Source organism: Anolis carolinensis, chromosome 1 (genome assembly GCF_035594765.1).
Source record: "Anolis carolinensis isolate JA03-04 chromosome 1, rAnoCar3.1.pri, whole genome shotgun sequence".
Lineage (NCBI taxonomy): Eukaryota > Metazoa > Chordata > Lepidosauria > Squamata > Dactyloidae > Anolis > Anolis carolinensis.
In genome coordinates this window covers 128,778,765-128,794,463 of record NC_085841.1, presented here as the reverse complement: position 1 = coordinate 128,794,463, position 15,699 = coordinate 128,778,765, and the positions used below count along the sequence as shown (strand labels likewise).

Here is a 15,699-nt window from a genome sequence, read left to right as displayed (position 1 = left end):
ATGGTAAAACATCAAACATTTGGGCATCCCCTGGGCAACATCCTTGCAGGTAGACAATTCTCTCACATCAGAAGTGACTTGCAATTTCTCAAATCGCTCCTGACAACACACAAAAATTTCAGACTGGGTATCTGGTTAGCTTTTTATCATCCTTCTTTTGCTGTTTATCTTCTCTTAGAGTATGGGGAACATTCAGTCTCGCAGATATTTGTAGATTGCAGTGACCATCATCCTTAATTTTGGTTATGTAAGTTAGGGGATATAGGAAAATGACTCTAGAAATATTTGGAGAATGGGGCATTCCACCCCTTGCTTTAAAGTACTTCATACCAATAATTCTTAAAGCTTGATATTCCCAAAAGAAAGACAAAAAAAGAGTGAAAGATCTCCATTACACACATAAGACAGTATTTTAAACAAAATGTTTCTTCTGATTTTTATTACATGACATTTAGCAGTATTTTTTTGCATTATATATGGGAGGAAATTATAATATCCTAAAAACTTTGAGCCGATTTAAAAATGTTAATCCCACAATTAATAACCACAGACGTCTGCTTCCCCCTCCAGCACCAAGCACTCCTATTCTAAAGCTGTTATGCTGAACTTTACTGTAGCGGTGAGCCATCTGCCTCTATCCAGCCATCTTACAGAAAGCATGCATGGCATTATGTTCTCTCTATTGGAGGACTGGGACAGAAATGAAGGGAGTAGGTGGGACAATGAGAAGTATAAATTAAGACAGTTTCATAGGGGGGAAATTGTTCCATATTCAAACCAACTAGTGCCTATTTACATATGAGTGGATGGCCTATAACTACTCACCTGTGTGCCATTTCACTTGGCAGATGTCTTGCTTGAACCAGGATGTTCTGTAGAGCACTAATATGATGGGAATAGCCTGAAAATGTCCACAGCAGCCAAGGGCTTGGTTTTAACTTGGAATCATAGAATTAAAGCATTGGAAGATATCACAAGGGCCATCCAATCCAACACCCTGCCATGCAGGAATACATAATCAAAGCACTCCCAACAGATGGTCATTCACCCTCTTTTAAAAGTCTCCAGGGAAAGAGACCCCATTTAGGAGAATATTTAGCATATTCTACTGTTGAACAGCCCTAACCACCCAGCAGTTCTTTCTAACTTTTAGGTGGAAGCCTGATGTGTGGAGAATACTCGATGGGTAAACTATTGTAGCTCATCACATCTCATTTAAAATGTAGAAGAGGGGGTTACACAAGACTTATACTGTAATGGATTCATCTCAGAGAATGCTTGGTTTAGTGCATTGAGGATGCTCTGTTTTTGTCCTTGGTTGGATTATACCATTTAATATGGTGAGACTTAGTGTTTTAATCAACAACATGATCATTTCAAGGAGCCCAAGGTAGTACTCAACATAAGAAAATCCATAGTTTTGGCATGGTAATCATTTTAAAACTGTTAGCAGTAAACACAGCATAGCAATTGTTTCACATGGACATTAAACGACATGGGGAATAGACTGAAACCCCACGGAACCCCACGGAAAATGTTACAGGAAGCTAAACTGAGATCTACCATTGCAGCTTTTCTGTAATACAGTGCTTCCATCTCTAAACTCACAGTTGCTGTAGAAGACATTCTGGTCAATGCCACGTAGAGATCCAGGGTGACCAAGATGGTAGCACCCCCATCTTGATAAATGGCAATAATGAAGGCAACCAAAATGGTTTCAGTCTTGAATATAGGCCTTAAACCAGACTGAAACAGGTCTCAATAATTCTGCTTCAGCCACTACAATCTCATGCATGGTCTTTATCCCTATGTGTGCCTACACACTTTCAAGTTGCTTGTTGACTTATGGAGCCCTTATAATTTTCATAAGAATACTCAAATGTACTTTCTCCAGTTCCTTTTTCTGAAATATAACCCACAGCACACAGTATTCATTAGCAATCTCCCATCCAGGTACATTGTGCTTAGCTTCCAAAATCAGATGGGATCTGGTGCCTATACTGAGAATATTTGCAACTTTATACTTGCTTTATCCAAATGTCCAGAGATGTCCTCTCGAGGAGCTGCATCATTTCATTTCAAAGACATGATTTCTTCTTGTAATGAAATATTATCAGATCTCTACACTGGCCCAGTCAGCCCCCTTTAAGTGTATTATCTATTAGATCTCATCAGACAGAATAGACAAAGTTAAAGGGAACAATCCTATACCCTATAAGTGTCCAGCCTATTTCAGGTGGGCTATAACTGACTAATAAGCTCCAACAAGACTGTGCCCAGGCAACAACTACAGATCTGTCAAATTTGGAATGGATGCAAGCAGCTTTGCCCTAAAATATATAATACATTTGTTAAAGCATATTGGTGGCCTAGGTTTAAGCGACTACTCATTTGACACTGTTGTGCTGGACAGCTCACAATGGATAGAACATTGGCAGAGAAGAAAGATTTATTTGCCATTATTGTTTGAATGCTCTTACATTTGTAAAGAAAAACATCCCAGGCATAGAAACACCATGTCAAGGTAGAAGTCTAGGCTCCTAACTTTCCCCCCTGAAATTCTCTTTTGTATGTACAAAGAGGCACATACATTTTAAACTTGGAAGTACACTCTAAAATAAAAGGTTTTGTCTGACTGCATTTTGCAATGGTAGAAATGATCCAACGCTAGACCGCTAGACTGCGCAGATCATGCATTTCCCGCACACATTAAACAACTGGAGATTTCTATTCAATGCAGAAGAGTTGACAAGAATAGCAATAAACTCCCTAGTAGATCCTGACTCATATTTCAAGGAGGGAAATGGTTTCAATAAAGCAGCATGTTATTCACTAACACAGGAAGCAGAGCCTAATCTGGATGTATTTATATTAAACGAAAGTAATCACAGGTGGATGTAGTTTGCAGTTACTAATTCACAACCTCAACACAAATCAGCACAAATCCAACTTGATGTTATGGATCACCATATACATATGACTACAGTCATGTTTGTGGGGTCAGAAATGTTAGAAATACATTCTCCCTTTGATATGAAAACACTAAGAGCTTATATAGCGGGCCTGTTGTTTCTGGACCTTTCTTTATCATTTGAATTAAACAGACATATTTTGTGATCATTGACCCCAAAGTCAACTGTTCTTTATCATGAGACTTATCAAAGTAGATGAGAGGTCAAAAATGATGTTGTACATGTAAGTCAGTAGCAGAACTACACTTTAGGTCAAATGCCTTCTCTCTCTAGGGCAGGCATGGGCAAACTAAGGCCTAGGGGCCGGATGTGGTCCCCTGGATGCTTACTTCAGGCCCTCCTCATTTTCCCTGTCATCTTGGCATAAAGCCGTGGCAACCCACCACATCCTTATGCAGAAACGATGGGGGAGGAAGGCACGCAGCAGCTGAGAGCCCTCTGGAGTGCCCTCTGGAGTGCTCTCAGCTACTGCGTGTCTCACTCTCCTCCTGGCATAAGGATGGTGTGCGCAGCCCTGTCCTTATGCTGGAAGGATGGCTTGAGGAAGGCACACAGCAGTTGTGAACCTTCCAGAGTGCTCTCGGATGTCACGTGTCTTGCCCTCCTCCTGGCGTAATGCCGAGAAGACAGTTCGAAGATCAAGGGAGAAGGATTGAGGAGAAGCATTGGGGCAGTCTCACAGCAAAAGGATGGGATGAGCAGCCATGTTCTTGTGCCAGGAGGACATCCTGAGAATGAACCACCCCCGCCTGGTCCTGTTCTCTCCCAGGCCCTCCCCTTCATGGGTCCATCCCGCCCAGCGTGTGCCTGGCTACCCTCTTTCCTGGCCCGGCCCTCCCAAATGGGCCCACAATGTGGCCCCAAGGCAAAAAAGTTTGCCCATGCCTGCTCTAGGGACTGGACAAGCTGTGTTTGACAATAAGCAAAAAATAATAATAATAATCTAAGGATGTTATTTAATTTCAAATCATTTAACACTGATGAGCAGGATGAGGTTATTATAATTGAATTACACTCTTTAGCCTCCACTGTAAAAGCACAGGGACTGTTTTCATGTCCCAAGAATCTTTTTAAGTGAATGGAAATTAAGAAGCAGAGGTATTGTACTCAGTGTCTAAAAATAGAGAAGTTGAAGAAATACAATTAAATTAAAGGTACAATAGGAATAAATATGGTGTTTTTGCTTATTACCCAAAGCAAACTAGAACTGAAATTCTATTGGGAAATTACAATATTGTGAAAGTAATTGCATGGTTGCATTTTCTCAGAGATTGACTTTGTTGCTGGGAAGCTAATCAAATTTACAAATGCTGGACATACTATTTAAATGCTTTCCCTTATCTTTCTTTTAAGATCTTTTCAAATACATAAAGATGGCACCTGCTTAATGCTGCTGGCTGAATAGTGTTCTGCTGGTTTTGATAGCCAACGGTTTCACACAAGAACAGGTAAGATTTTCACTTTTTGAGGCAACAGGACTTTGATTTCATGATATTATAGCAACATAACAGCTGGAATTTAGCTGTTTGCCACCACTGTAAAAGGAAAAACCATTCCCACCTACCAAAATCAAGTTAAAATATGGAATGTGTGTCCAGATAAATGGGGCGGGGGATATTCAGTACAAGCATGAAATGAGATCAATGTGAATGGATCACATGCTGTGGGAAGTTGTCTTATTAAAAGCTATCTTAATCCCAATCGATACTCTACTAAAACATGAAGGGGTTCTTCTAAGGGTGCTGTAGAATTAATACAATTCAACCACTTTAACTGTCGTGGCTCAATGCTATGAAATCATGGCATTTTTAAGTTATTTGTTAAGGTTCCAACACTCTTTGGCAAAGAAGGCTAAAACGCTTGTAAAACTACAATGCCCGAGGTACCATATGTCAAGAGTCAGACGCCAATTAGCGAACAAAAAAAGAGTTTATTCAGCAGATAAGCCAAAAAGTAATGTTAACACAGAAAAAACCTTGAAACACTTCACTATCAGTGCTACAAGGGCAGTTCAAACAAAAATATAATTCAGCAACACAAGCAGGTAAAAACCAAGCTAAACAAACTTAGTGCAAACTGCACTTTCTGAGTCCAAGCCCTGCCAGCAGGCTCTATAGTTTTCAAAGGAACAGTTCCCAAAAGAAAACACCAAATTGGTCAGGAAACAAACAAACAAACCAAGAATGCAGTAGACTGCTTCCACAATGTGGATAAAGCCGAAGGCTCCAAAAGGATGGTGAAAAGACGTCGTCCGGGATTCCAAGGTCAGGTCAGGAGATAACAGCGGTGTCCAAAGAGCAAGCCAGGAGTCAAAAGCCGATAGTAGTCATCAATCACAGGGCAAAGGCAGTAGCAAGGTCAAATTCCGATCCAAGGTCTGAAGAGGGTGCAGTCATCCAAAACAGGTCCACGATAAGACACAGCGAGAGCCAAGCTAGGTGATAACAGCAGATTCAAATCATAGTCCAGGTCCAGTCTTCATGGAAACACAGAGATCCCAATGGCGCCTCAGCAACACCTTGCCACACGCAAAGTGCAGTGGCCAAACATTCCCATTTTATTCCCCTTCCTCCTGGGTGACCAAACACTCACACCCAAACACCAGGTGTCCCAAATCTACTCAGAGTCTGAACTCCACACAGCTAGAGCTCGTGGATCTGGAGTACCTAGCAATTCGTCGGAGTCCCAATCATCCTGCCCACACTTAGCCCCATGAACACTTAAAGAACCATCCTCCCTTCTCCAAGCATCCCAATTGGGATCAGCTCCTGCAGAAACCCCAGGTTCAGAAGTATCCATAGACCCCAAATCCCCAGACATCTCCGGTGGCTGTGCCCATTCAGTGCCCGCTTCCCCAGCCACCACCTGTTCCTCAGCATCCATCTCCCCATCTGAATCTTCCTCAGAAGATCCCCATATAACTCTCTAAGACGCTTCCTGCGCAACTCCTCCAGTGAACCCTCATCACGAGGGTTTTTTCTTCCTCTTCGAATTCCATCCCCATCAACCATAATCCCCGAAGGCGCAGTCACAACACCATACCATTGAAACAGGAAAGTGGCAGGAAAGTGTTATCTCTTTATATGTTGGGAATTGAGATGCAAGTCCATGATCCCTCAGCTGATCTCTGGGCACCTTTTGGAAAAGGCAAATGTTGGTGAAATGTTGAAGATACCTTGCCTTTCCACAGAAGATACTCAATTACACTTTGTTCAATGCTTCTTTAATTTCATGGCATCATTTACACAAATGCATAAAAGGCAGTCCCACAGATCAGTTCTTCACTAACAGCAATTTGAATTACATGAATGCCATTTAATTTACTACAAACATGGGGAAAGGAATTTTTAAAAAATAATCACTTTTTTGAAATCTGAGGCTCATTACCTAGAAGCTATCTTTTGTAGTCCAGAGTCATTTATTGGATCTGCACAGAGTATAATGACCTACTTTCAATCAGCATTGCAGGCTTGGTTTCCATTACTTTCAAATATATTGACAATCTGGCAAGTGCATTCTTGGCTGTGGTTGCCCTGTACTTATTTCATACAATGGAAAGTCTATTAGAAGGATATTAGAGTTTTAATTATAATATGGGCACTCTTTCATTTTGCTACACACTAGTAATTCCAAATAACACTAATGGAAATTATCCAGCATCAACAAAAGGAGAATGTGCCTTAGAAGCTAACAGTCATTTAAACCAAGTACTGCACATATCAAAGAAATGAAGTTTCTGGGAAGTAATTGAATAAAAGTGCCATGGCTGAGAATACAGACAGCAACAGGTATTGACCAGTTTGCCATATAATACTTATTTTTCTCCAGAAAAGTCTTGGTATTTTATTAACTCATCAAAGCCCAGATCAACAAATGCAGCACTCACAACCTTCTTTCCAAGGAAACCAACCAACTTACTCTACCCCTTTGTATGCTGAAACAAGTAGTAAAAAGTGAAGAGTGGAATGGTTACCTTTTTCACAGAAACGACCAGTGAAATGCAAAGGGCAGTCACAACGAAATGAGGTCACACCACCACGAAGATACATTTGATGGCAAGTTCCTCCATTCTGGCACAAGTTCTCCTGACAGAGGAGCAATAATGATGGGAGAGCAGGTGAGGACTTGAGTGCTTCAGACACTGCAGGAGTAGTGCCCAGGACTATTCCAGATGTTCCACCAGATGCAGGAAACCTGTGGAGCACAATTATTTTCATTTTATGTACTTGTATGAAATATATGCACCTCTACAAATAAAGCTCAAGGTTCAGAAAGAGTATGAACATCATGGTAATTTCTAGGTGGAGGACTACAAATTTCAATCCTTCCTACAGAACTTTCAAGAAGCATGCAGCAGAAACACTGTAGCAAACAGGAATCTGCACTACATAGACTTTTGGTTTCATCTGGTCTCTCCACCCAGGAAGTAGGTTCAAGGAAACAAAAATAATAATATTGTGACCGTACAAGACCCTTGGGTTCCCAATATCTCGGGGAGCTTGTCTTGTAACAGAAACCTAAGTATGATTTCTCAAAAGGCCTGCTAAATTTAATAGGATTAATGTGTTACTAAAATATTCAAAGGATCACCTAGTAAATTTTTCAAAAGAACACAAGTATCTTTATGTTCAAATGCATTGTATAATGTTTGCGTGCCGTTTCAGGTCCTGAAAGATTTTTTTCAAATTCTATCTCTGTGCTTCTTCAATGGCACAATACCTCTAAATACATGACCTGCTAATGCAAGGCAGTATAAACATGTTGTAGAGCCATAGTAACCCCTCCCCTCAAAGATTTATAGTTTACTAAAAGACCACAAATAAATACATGATTTTTTTCCTTTTTATTGAAAACCTTTTCTGTAGATCTAGAGCTGCACAAGTTTGAAGCTTTTAGAAGATCAGGAATGGGCCTAGCAGCAGCTGCACCCCATGAACTATATGATACTTAAGCCTTTAATATATTGCATCAATTAGATGATTTATGTGTAACTTGTATCTTTCAGCCTGTGTCCTGTATCAATTTGTTATATGAAGTATATAACAAATAAATCAAAATGTATCTGGAAGGTAGTCACCTTCCTGTGACCCTGGTTGCACAATTCCCTGGTAACAGGGATGTTGGCCAAATCCCTCTAGCTATTTCCCAAGACAGATAATTCTCAGGTTCATCATGTGTATGCAAAAATAGGTGATCTTCCTTACCAGCCAGATAAGCTCAAGATGTTTGTCCATTTAACCTGAGGCTGAGAGTCTGCGGCTATCCAAAGAAGAGGGGTCTTAGAGCATGTGTATTCATTAATTTTCAGTACTGGTGGCCAAACCCTTGATTGCCTAAGATCAGCACCTTTCTCTCTTTGAGTTTTGTACCTTTGTCTTCTAAGCTCTATATTTTGCTTCACATGGAACTGGATGTTTGAGCTAAGCAAAATCTCATTAACATGTGCCATTGTTTCCTCACAGACTGCACCCTTCCAGGGGGCATCTCTGCAGTTGATTGGCTTCCTGCACAAACCAATCTCTGGCTGCCATTTCCCCCATTCTGGGAATCCCCACCTGCAGGCGGTGAAGTCAAGGGAATTCCCAGCCAATCCCGGCACAGATCCTGGCCATCCCTTTTCTTAGCCAATCAGGGAAGGGAGTGTGAGGTGTGAATGGCTGTCAGAACTGAATAAGATGTCTTGCTTCTGTGGAATATTTATGCTTGTACTTGCATTCTTTTTGGCCGAATCGTAATAAACCTCTGTGGATTGTCTTCAACCAGGTGAGTTGGATTCTCTGTACTGGCATGTCTGGTTTAGCTTATGCTCTCCAGGCACAGACTCTCTAACCGCGGTCCTAGCTTAGCCATTGCAAATGTAAATGGTTTGCATATGATCATTAGTTTTTACATTAATCCCTGCAGTTGTATATGTTATCATCCATAAGGACTATCCCTGCCAGTTTTTATATGTTCAGCTATTTTCAGTGAAAGGGAATACTGGACTGATTTTCAGCTTTTCATCTGAATCCTTGAAAGCAAAACCGGGTTGCCTTAACAGCACTCCAGGATTTCTATTGTCTTTGAAAGTATACATTGAAAATGCATCTACATTATAACTGCCATATTTCCAGTGTGCATTTTATGCATGAAAATATAATATATTGTTGATTATGAAGACATAATAACAAACATGAGGAGGAGAGCTAACAAAAATATATAATAGCTATAAGCTGGCCTTATCAAAGTGAAACACATGGAGCTCTTGCATGCAAAGAGATGTTTTCTGGAGATTCTGACCTTGAATAAAACTACAGTGAAAAAGCAGTCCCCATTTATTTGGATTATGGACAAGAAGTAGTGCTTCCTTTTTTACATACAAGGTTTACTTAACTCTGAAGGAATCTTGTTTGCTAGTGCATCCATGATTATTTTACAAAGTAATGACCTTCTATTAGAGACACAAATGTAACATGCCACACACACACAAATGTCCTATGTATCTTTCCTTGGCTTTCTTGCTTTCTTTTTTTCTCTAACCTTGGGACTCAACACAGCTTAAAAAAATAAAATAGATATACAAAGAAACTCACATCACTAAAAATGTATACAAATTAAATTATCCTCTAAAAGAGGGCGTGTAGAAATCATGAATACAAAACAGTTCCAAATGTACAATTTCATAACTACCCAGCCATCATCATCATTTATATCCTGTCTTTCTCCCAGGATTGAGACTTAAGGTGGATTACACATTAAAGATTATAATTAAAAACATATAAAGATCAACATTAAAAGCAAATTAAATTACTTATACTAAAAACACATACATACTTTAAAATGTTTAAAATAACACCACCCTTACAAGTTAACCACCCTTACAAAAGTTAACTTTCTCAGTCCTGCTACTGTGAGCCTAAAGGAGACTATTTTGAATAGGAAGCTGGTCTTTGGTTGCTGAGTGATTTTTTTTCCTCGCATGGCAACATATGGATACTGCTCTTTAGAGATTTTCTACCTCAACTATTGTTATATCAACTTTTTCTTCCAGATTTTCCTTTGTTTATCTCTTTACCAGAGGAAAAAGCTTGTGCAAGCTTGTTAATGGAGCAAACATCTGGAAGTGCCTTCAGAATTCATTCCAATTGTTATAAATAAATAATACTCCTGACTCCAAACTGTTTAACTAAAATGCTTATTTGAATAGAGATAGGAAACATTTAAAAGTCATTTAATAACTGAGATGTTGAGACTTCTGAAAGTCAGAGTGGAATGGTGTCAAATAAAACTTCACTTGACTTTGAGCAAGATTGCAAAATATTCAGTAAATAATACTGATTTGTCCTACTTCTTTGACCACTAGTCTCTTCTTATTTTTATAACACTCTTCAGTACCAAAAGCTCAGGCATTCAAACATTTTGAGACTTATTGGGGACAATTTAAAATAAGTAAGCAAATAACCAACTAAATAAAAAATGAGGCAAGTGAAAAACTAAATATCTCATACCATGTACATTTATTTTATGGCATTTACTTCTAGGGTGGGTACAAAAAAACAGAAGAAAGCTTCTATACTTTTGAAACAGGTTGAGCATCCCTTGTCTGGAATTCCAAATCTAAAACACTCCAAACAAAATGGTCTACATGGGTAGCTAAGATATTTTCTTTTTGATGCTTCAATTACACAGATATTGTTTCATGCACAACATTATTCTAAAATTACCTTTATACTACATGTATAAATTATACATCACCAAGATATCTCATAATGCATATGCAAATATTCTGAAATCTGTTGGGGGGTGGGGGGTGGGAGCCTGAAATTCAAAACACTTCTGGTCCCGAACATTTCGAGTAAGGAATAATCAACCTGTACCTGTGTGGCAAACAGAAGTTCAGCAGGAATTTCATTACAAGTTTCCATATAACTATTAAAGGTACAATAAGCTTCTTCTCCTTCATTTTCCTTTGAGAAACAACCTCCACTGACAACAGATTGTTCTGTTGGATATCTATCTACTGCTATCTTAAAAAAAATGTTTTTGCTTCAAAATCAACCTGTCCTCAATCTGATTTTTTTTTTGTTTCTTGGACCTACTCTTGTTCTCTACTTTAAAAACTTTTAGCCTACAAGATTTTACAGGGAGTTAGTGCCTAGGAGAGCTTTCCTCCCAGACCACTAAACACACTGCCCTGCTCTTATCATCAAATGTTCCAAGAGATTTAAGAAACAAGCAGCAAATTGGGTTACTGTGAGTTTTTCAGACTGTATGGCCATGTTCGAGCAACATTCTCAACATGGCCATGGAGCCCAGATTCCTCAGAGTAACCCACCGATTCCAGCCAGGAAACCCTTGAAAAAGCAGTTGGAGAGAAGGAGAGGGAGGAGGAAGCGCCTGGCAATCACTGCTGCCTAGCAGCGATGGCAAGGCGCTTCCCAAGGGGTGAGGCCTCACCCAGGGATGTCCCTGGGCGAGACTTCGGCCCAGCCAAGCCCTTCGCCTAGACAGGAGCTATGGCTATAGGCTTCCCAAGGGGTGAAGTCTCGTGGAGGGATGTCCCTGGGCGAGACTTCGGCCCAGGCAAGCCCCTCGCTATCGCTCCTGCCTAGACAGGAGCGATGGCGAGAGGCTTCCCAAGGGGGCGAAGTCTCACAGAGGGACATCCCTCCACGAGACTTCGCCCTATCCAAGCCATTCAGTTATCCGAGATGGGGCCTGCCCCTTTATCTCGGATAACAGGGGCTCTACTGTAGTTCCAACTACTGGAGTAACAACACCAGTTTCTATTCATCTTCCTTGCACAGAAAGCACTAGTGACTATGAGAGCCTAATTATTTTCCTGATTTTAATTACAGTTAAAAGCTTCAGTTACACCTCATTTTTAATTAATTATTTTAATGGATTTTATTCATTTTATTGTTCTGTGTTTTTTCAGTTGGTTTTACTACATTTGAATTTTTCTGAATCCCCTTTACAGTTTTTTTCCCCAAATGAAAAGTAGCAATGCTCTGAAATGCTGAAAGCATGTCTGTTTTTCTCCTGATAAAACAGATAAGGCATTATTGAAGGCTGCCTCCTGGATCTCTTGGGAGAATAATTTTAAAGATCACCAGAAAAGCCCCAAAATGTCAAGCAGGTAGAAGATACAAAGAGACTGAGAGCGTTCATATTTAAATAGGTGTTTTTCATCTCCACAAACACTAGTGTTGGATATTTACTTTAAGCCTAATATTTGGATTTTTGTTTTGTTTCAATGCTGTGATTTCAGAGAATATGCTTAGATTGACTCGATGGATACAACAAAACGATCCTAAACTTAAAATCAGACCCTTGAGATATTTTGAAAATAAAATACTTGATGGCTCTTAACATCACTCATACCATCTTCCCATTTCTTTTAAAAAGTGACACATAAAAGCCTTATCCAAAAGGAAAGCATAGTTTTCGCATTCCACAGAGCTCCTCTAGGAATTACTCATAAAACCAAGAAGAAAAGACACTTTATATCAAATTTGTAATCACATGAACAGATGCTTGTAATCTGTGTTTCTGGCTGCTGGAAATTTGGCTCCTGTAACCGGCAAAAAATTTATGTAAGAAACTCTGGCACATAGTCCTATAGCGATTGGGAAGAAAATTAATGCATGCTACAGATTTTTTTCCAGTTAGGTAGATTGCAGCAGGTTCATCAATCATAGCCAGTCTATTGCTGTAAATAACACTGCTGATCACCCTGTTATAGTATAAGATATGGTACAGTATAGTAGCCTCATCTCTCAACGTTTAGTCTGACAGTGACAACAAAGGGTTTTTTCCCTTACATATAATCACATGTAGAAAATGTAGGGCAAATATCTTTCAAGTTCTCTTAACAGGCAGAGGTATTACTTTTCTTGTAGAAATAGATATGTAAGAGTTTTAATACAACATGTTCCCATACAGCTATCAAAGAACATCATGAGCTATGGAGATAAATAAATTAAAGAAACATATTGTAAGATAGCTGGGTCAAAATGCAGGTTGAGGATTTATTATTTTGGACAGATCACTTGAGCCCTCAATTGCTTACTTACTTACTTAGGTGATCCCTTGTAGGTCAAGGATGATCGTCCTCCGTTTCTGGTGTCTTGGGGTTTATAGATGGCTGAAGATACCTATTCTTGACCTGCATGTTCTCCCGAAGTTTCCAGGTGGAAGGCGGTCCCGGTCAGGGTTGGCTTGACACTCCTTCCTCTTGGAATGTTTCTCCCTTAAGCCCTCCATCCGTGCCTCTTCGAACTCCACAGCACTGCTGGTCACAGCTGACCTCCAATTAGAGTGCTCAAGGGCCAGGGCTTCCCAGTTCTCAGTGTCTATGCCACAGTTTTTAAGGTTGGCTTTGAGCCCATCTTTAAAACTCTTTTCCTGCCCACCAACATTACGTTTTCCATTCTTGAGTTGGGAGTAGAGTAACTGCTTTGGGTGATCGGTGATCAGACATTCGGACAACGTGGCCAGTCCAGCAGAGTTGATGGCGTAGGAGCATCGCTTCAATGCTGGTGGTCTTTGCTTCTTCTAGCATGCTGACATTTGTCCGCCTGTCTTCCCAAGAGATTTGCAGGATTTTTCTGAGGCAACGCTGATGGAAACGAGTGTGATGTCTGTAGACCATCCACGTTTTGCAGGCATAGAGCAGGGTTGGGAGGACAATGGCTTTATAAACAAGCACCTTGGTATCTCTACGGATGTCCTGATCATCAAACACTCTCTGCTTCATTTGGAAAAATGCTGCACTCACAGAGCTCAAGCGGTGTTGTATTTCAGTGTCGATGTTGACTTTTGTGGAGAGGTGGCTACCAAGGTAGCGGAAATGTTCAACATTTTCTAATGTTACACCATTAAGCTGTATTTCTGGCATTGCAGAGGTAGTAGCTGGTGCCTGTTGGAAGAGCACTTTGGTTTTCTCGATGTTCAATGAGAGGCCAAGTTTCTCGTATGCTTCTAAAAAGGTGTTGAGTGGTTTGTAAGTCATCTTCTGAATGCACACAGATTACGTTGTCATCGGCATATTGGAGTTCTATAATAGATGTTGTGGTGACCTTGGTTTTGGCTTTCAGTCTGCTTAGGTTAAATAGCTTGCCATCTGTTCGATAGATGATTTCCACTCCGGTGGGAAGCTTTCCATCAACAAGATGAAGTATCATAGCGATGAAGATGGAAAATAAGGTAGGGGCAATAACACATCCCTGCTTGACACCTGATTCCACCTTAAATGGGTCACTTTGCGAGCCATTGCTGTCCAAGACTGTTGCCATCATGTCATCATGGAGGAGCCGAAGGATGTTCACTTATTTGTCAGGGCACCCGATTTTTTGGAGGATGGCCCAGAGAGCACTGCGATTCACTGTGTCAAATGCCTTTGCAAGGTCAATGAATGCCATGTACAGAGGTTCCCTGCATTTTTCTTGGAGCTGTCGTGCACTCAAGATCATGTCCACTGTTCCTCCGGAGGGACGGAAGCCGTTCTGGGATTCTGGAGGGTGTCTTCTGAGACAGGAAGAAAGCGGTTTGCATGGATTCTTGCGAGGATTTTCCCTGTGGAGGTTCGAAGGGAGATACCGCAATAGTTTCCAGTCTGTTCTATTCCCTTTCTTGAAAAGGGTGATGATGGTGGCATCCTTGAAATCTGCTGGGATTTTCTCGGTCACCCACACTTTTTCAATGAGCTGGTGGAATTGTTGTATCAGGTCAGGTCCACCCTCTTTGAAGATTTCAGCAGGGATCCCATCAGATCTGCTGGCTTTGTTATTTTTTTGTTAGCTGGTGGCATTACTGACTTCTTTCAAACTAGGCAGTGCTGCAAGCTCATCCCTGGTTTGTTGTTGCGGGATTTGTGAGAGGGTCTCTTCGGCCACATTGGAGCTGTGATTCAGAAGGTTTCGGTAGTGCTCTTTCCAACATAGTGCAACTGATGATTTGTCCTTCAGAAGTTTTGTTCCATCTGATGAGCGTAGAGGCTGTATGCCATGGTTTCTTGGTCCATAGATGATCTTTGTGGCTTTGAAAAATCCCTGAGCATCATGGGTATCTGCAAAGTATTGGATTTCTTCAGCCTTCTTTGTCCACCAGATGTTCTTGAGTTCTCTGGTCCTTCTTTGGACCTCAGCTTTTGCACTAGCATAGGTCTTATTCTTAGCAGCACAGCTGGTGTCTCTCTGCCATGTTTGGAAGGCTTCCTTTTTGTTATTTTTTTTCTGATTCTTGCATTAAAGTCCCCCAGGAGGATGATTTTGTCCTCCTTAGGTATCTCCGATAGGACAGTGTCCAGCTGACAATAAATCTTTTCCTTGATGTCTTTGTCAGCATCTAGTATTGGTGCATAGGCAGTTATGATGGTTGCCTGTTGGTTTTTGGCAAGGTTAATTCAGAGGGTTGAGAGTTGTTCATTGATGCCAAGGGGTGCTTCAGTCAGGTGCTTCACCAGGTCATTTCTGATAGCAAAGCCAACTCCGTTTATTCTTCGCTCTTCTTCAGGCAGTCCCTTCCAGAAGAAGGTGTAGCCTCCTTTTTCTTCCTTCAGCTGTCCCTCTCCTGCTCTCTGGGTCTCCTGAAGGGCTGCTATGTCGATGTTAAAGCGTCCCAGCTCCCTTGCAATAATAGCAGTCCTGCGTTCGGGGCGTTCACTGTCAGTGTTATCCAACAGTATCCGTACGTTCCATGTTCCAAAGTTCATTTTTCTTTTTTGGCCACAGAGTGGTGACCCCTC

At 40.8% G+C, this 15,699-nt stretch overlaps 1 protein-coding gene across 1 annotated transcript in view; it reads right to left on the bottom strand.

Annotated features, from left to right (window-relative positions):
* Positions 1-15,699, bottom strand: part of eys (eyes shut homolog) — an 804,562-nt gene that overhangs the window by 228,185 nt on the left and 560,678 nt on the right. The window contains exon 21 of the mRNA XM_062969072.1: positions 6,946-7,166. Within this exon, the coding sequence (XP_062825142.1) occupies positions 6,946-7,166 (221 nt within the window). The remainder of the gene's footprint in view (positions 1-6,945; positions 7,167-15,699) is intronic.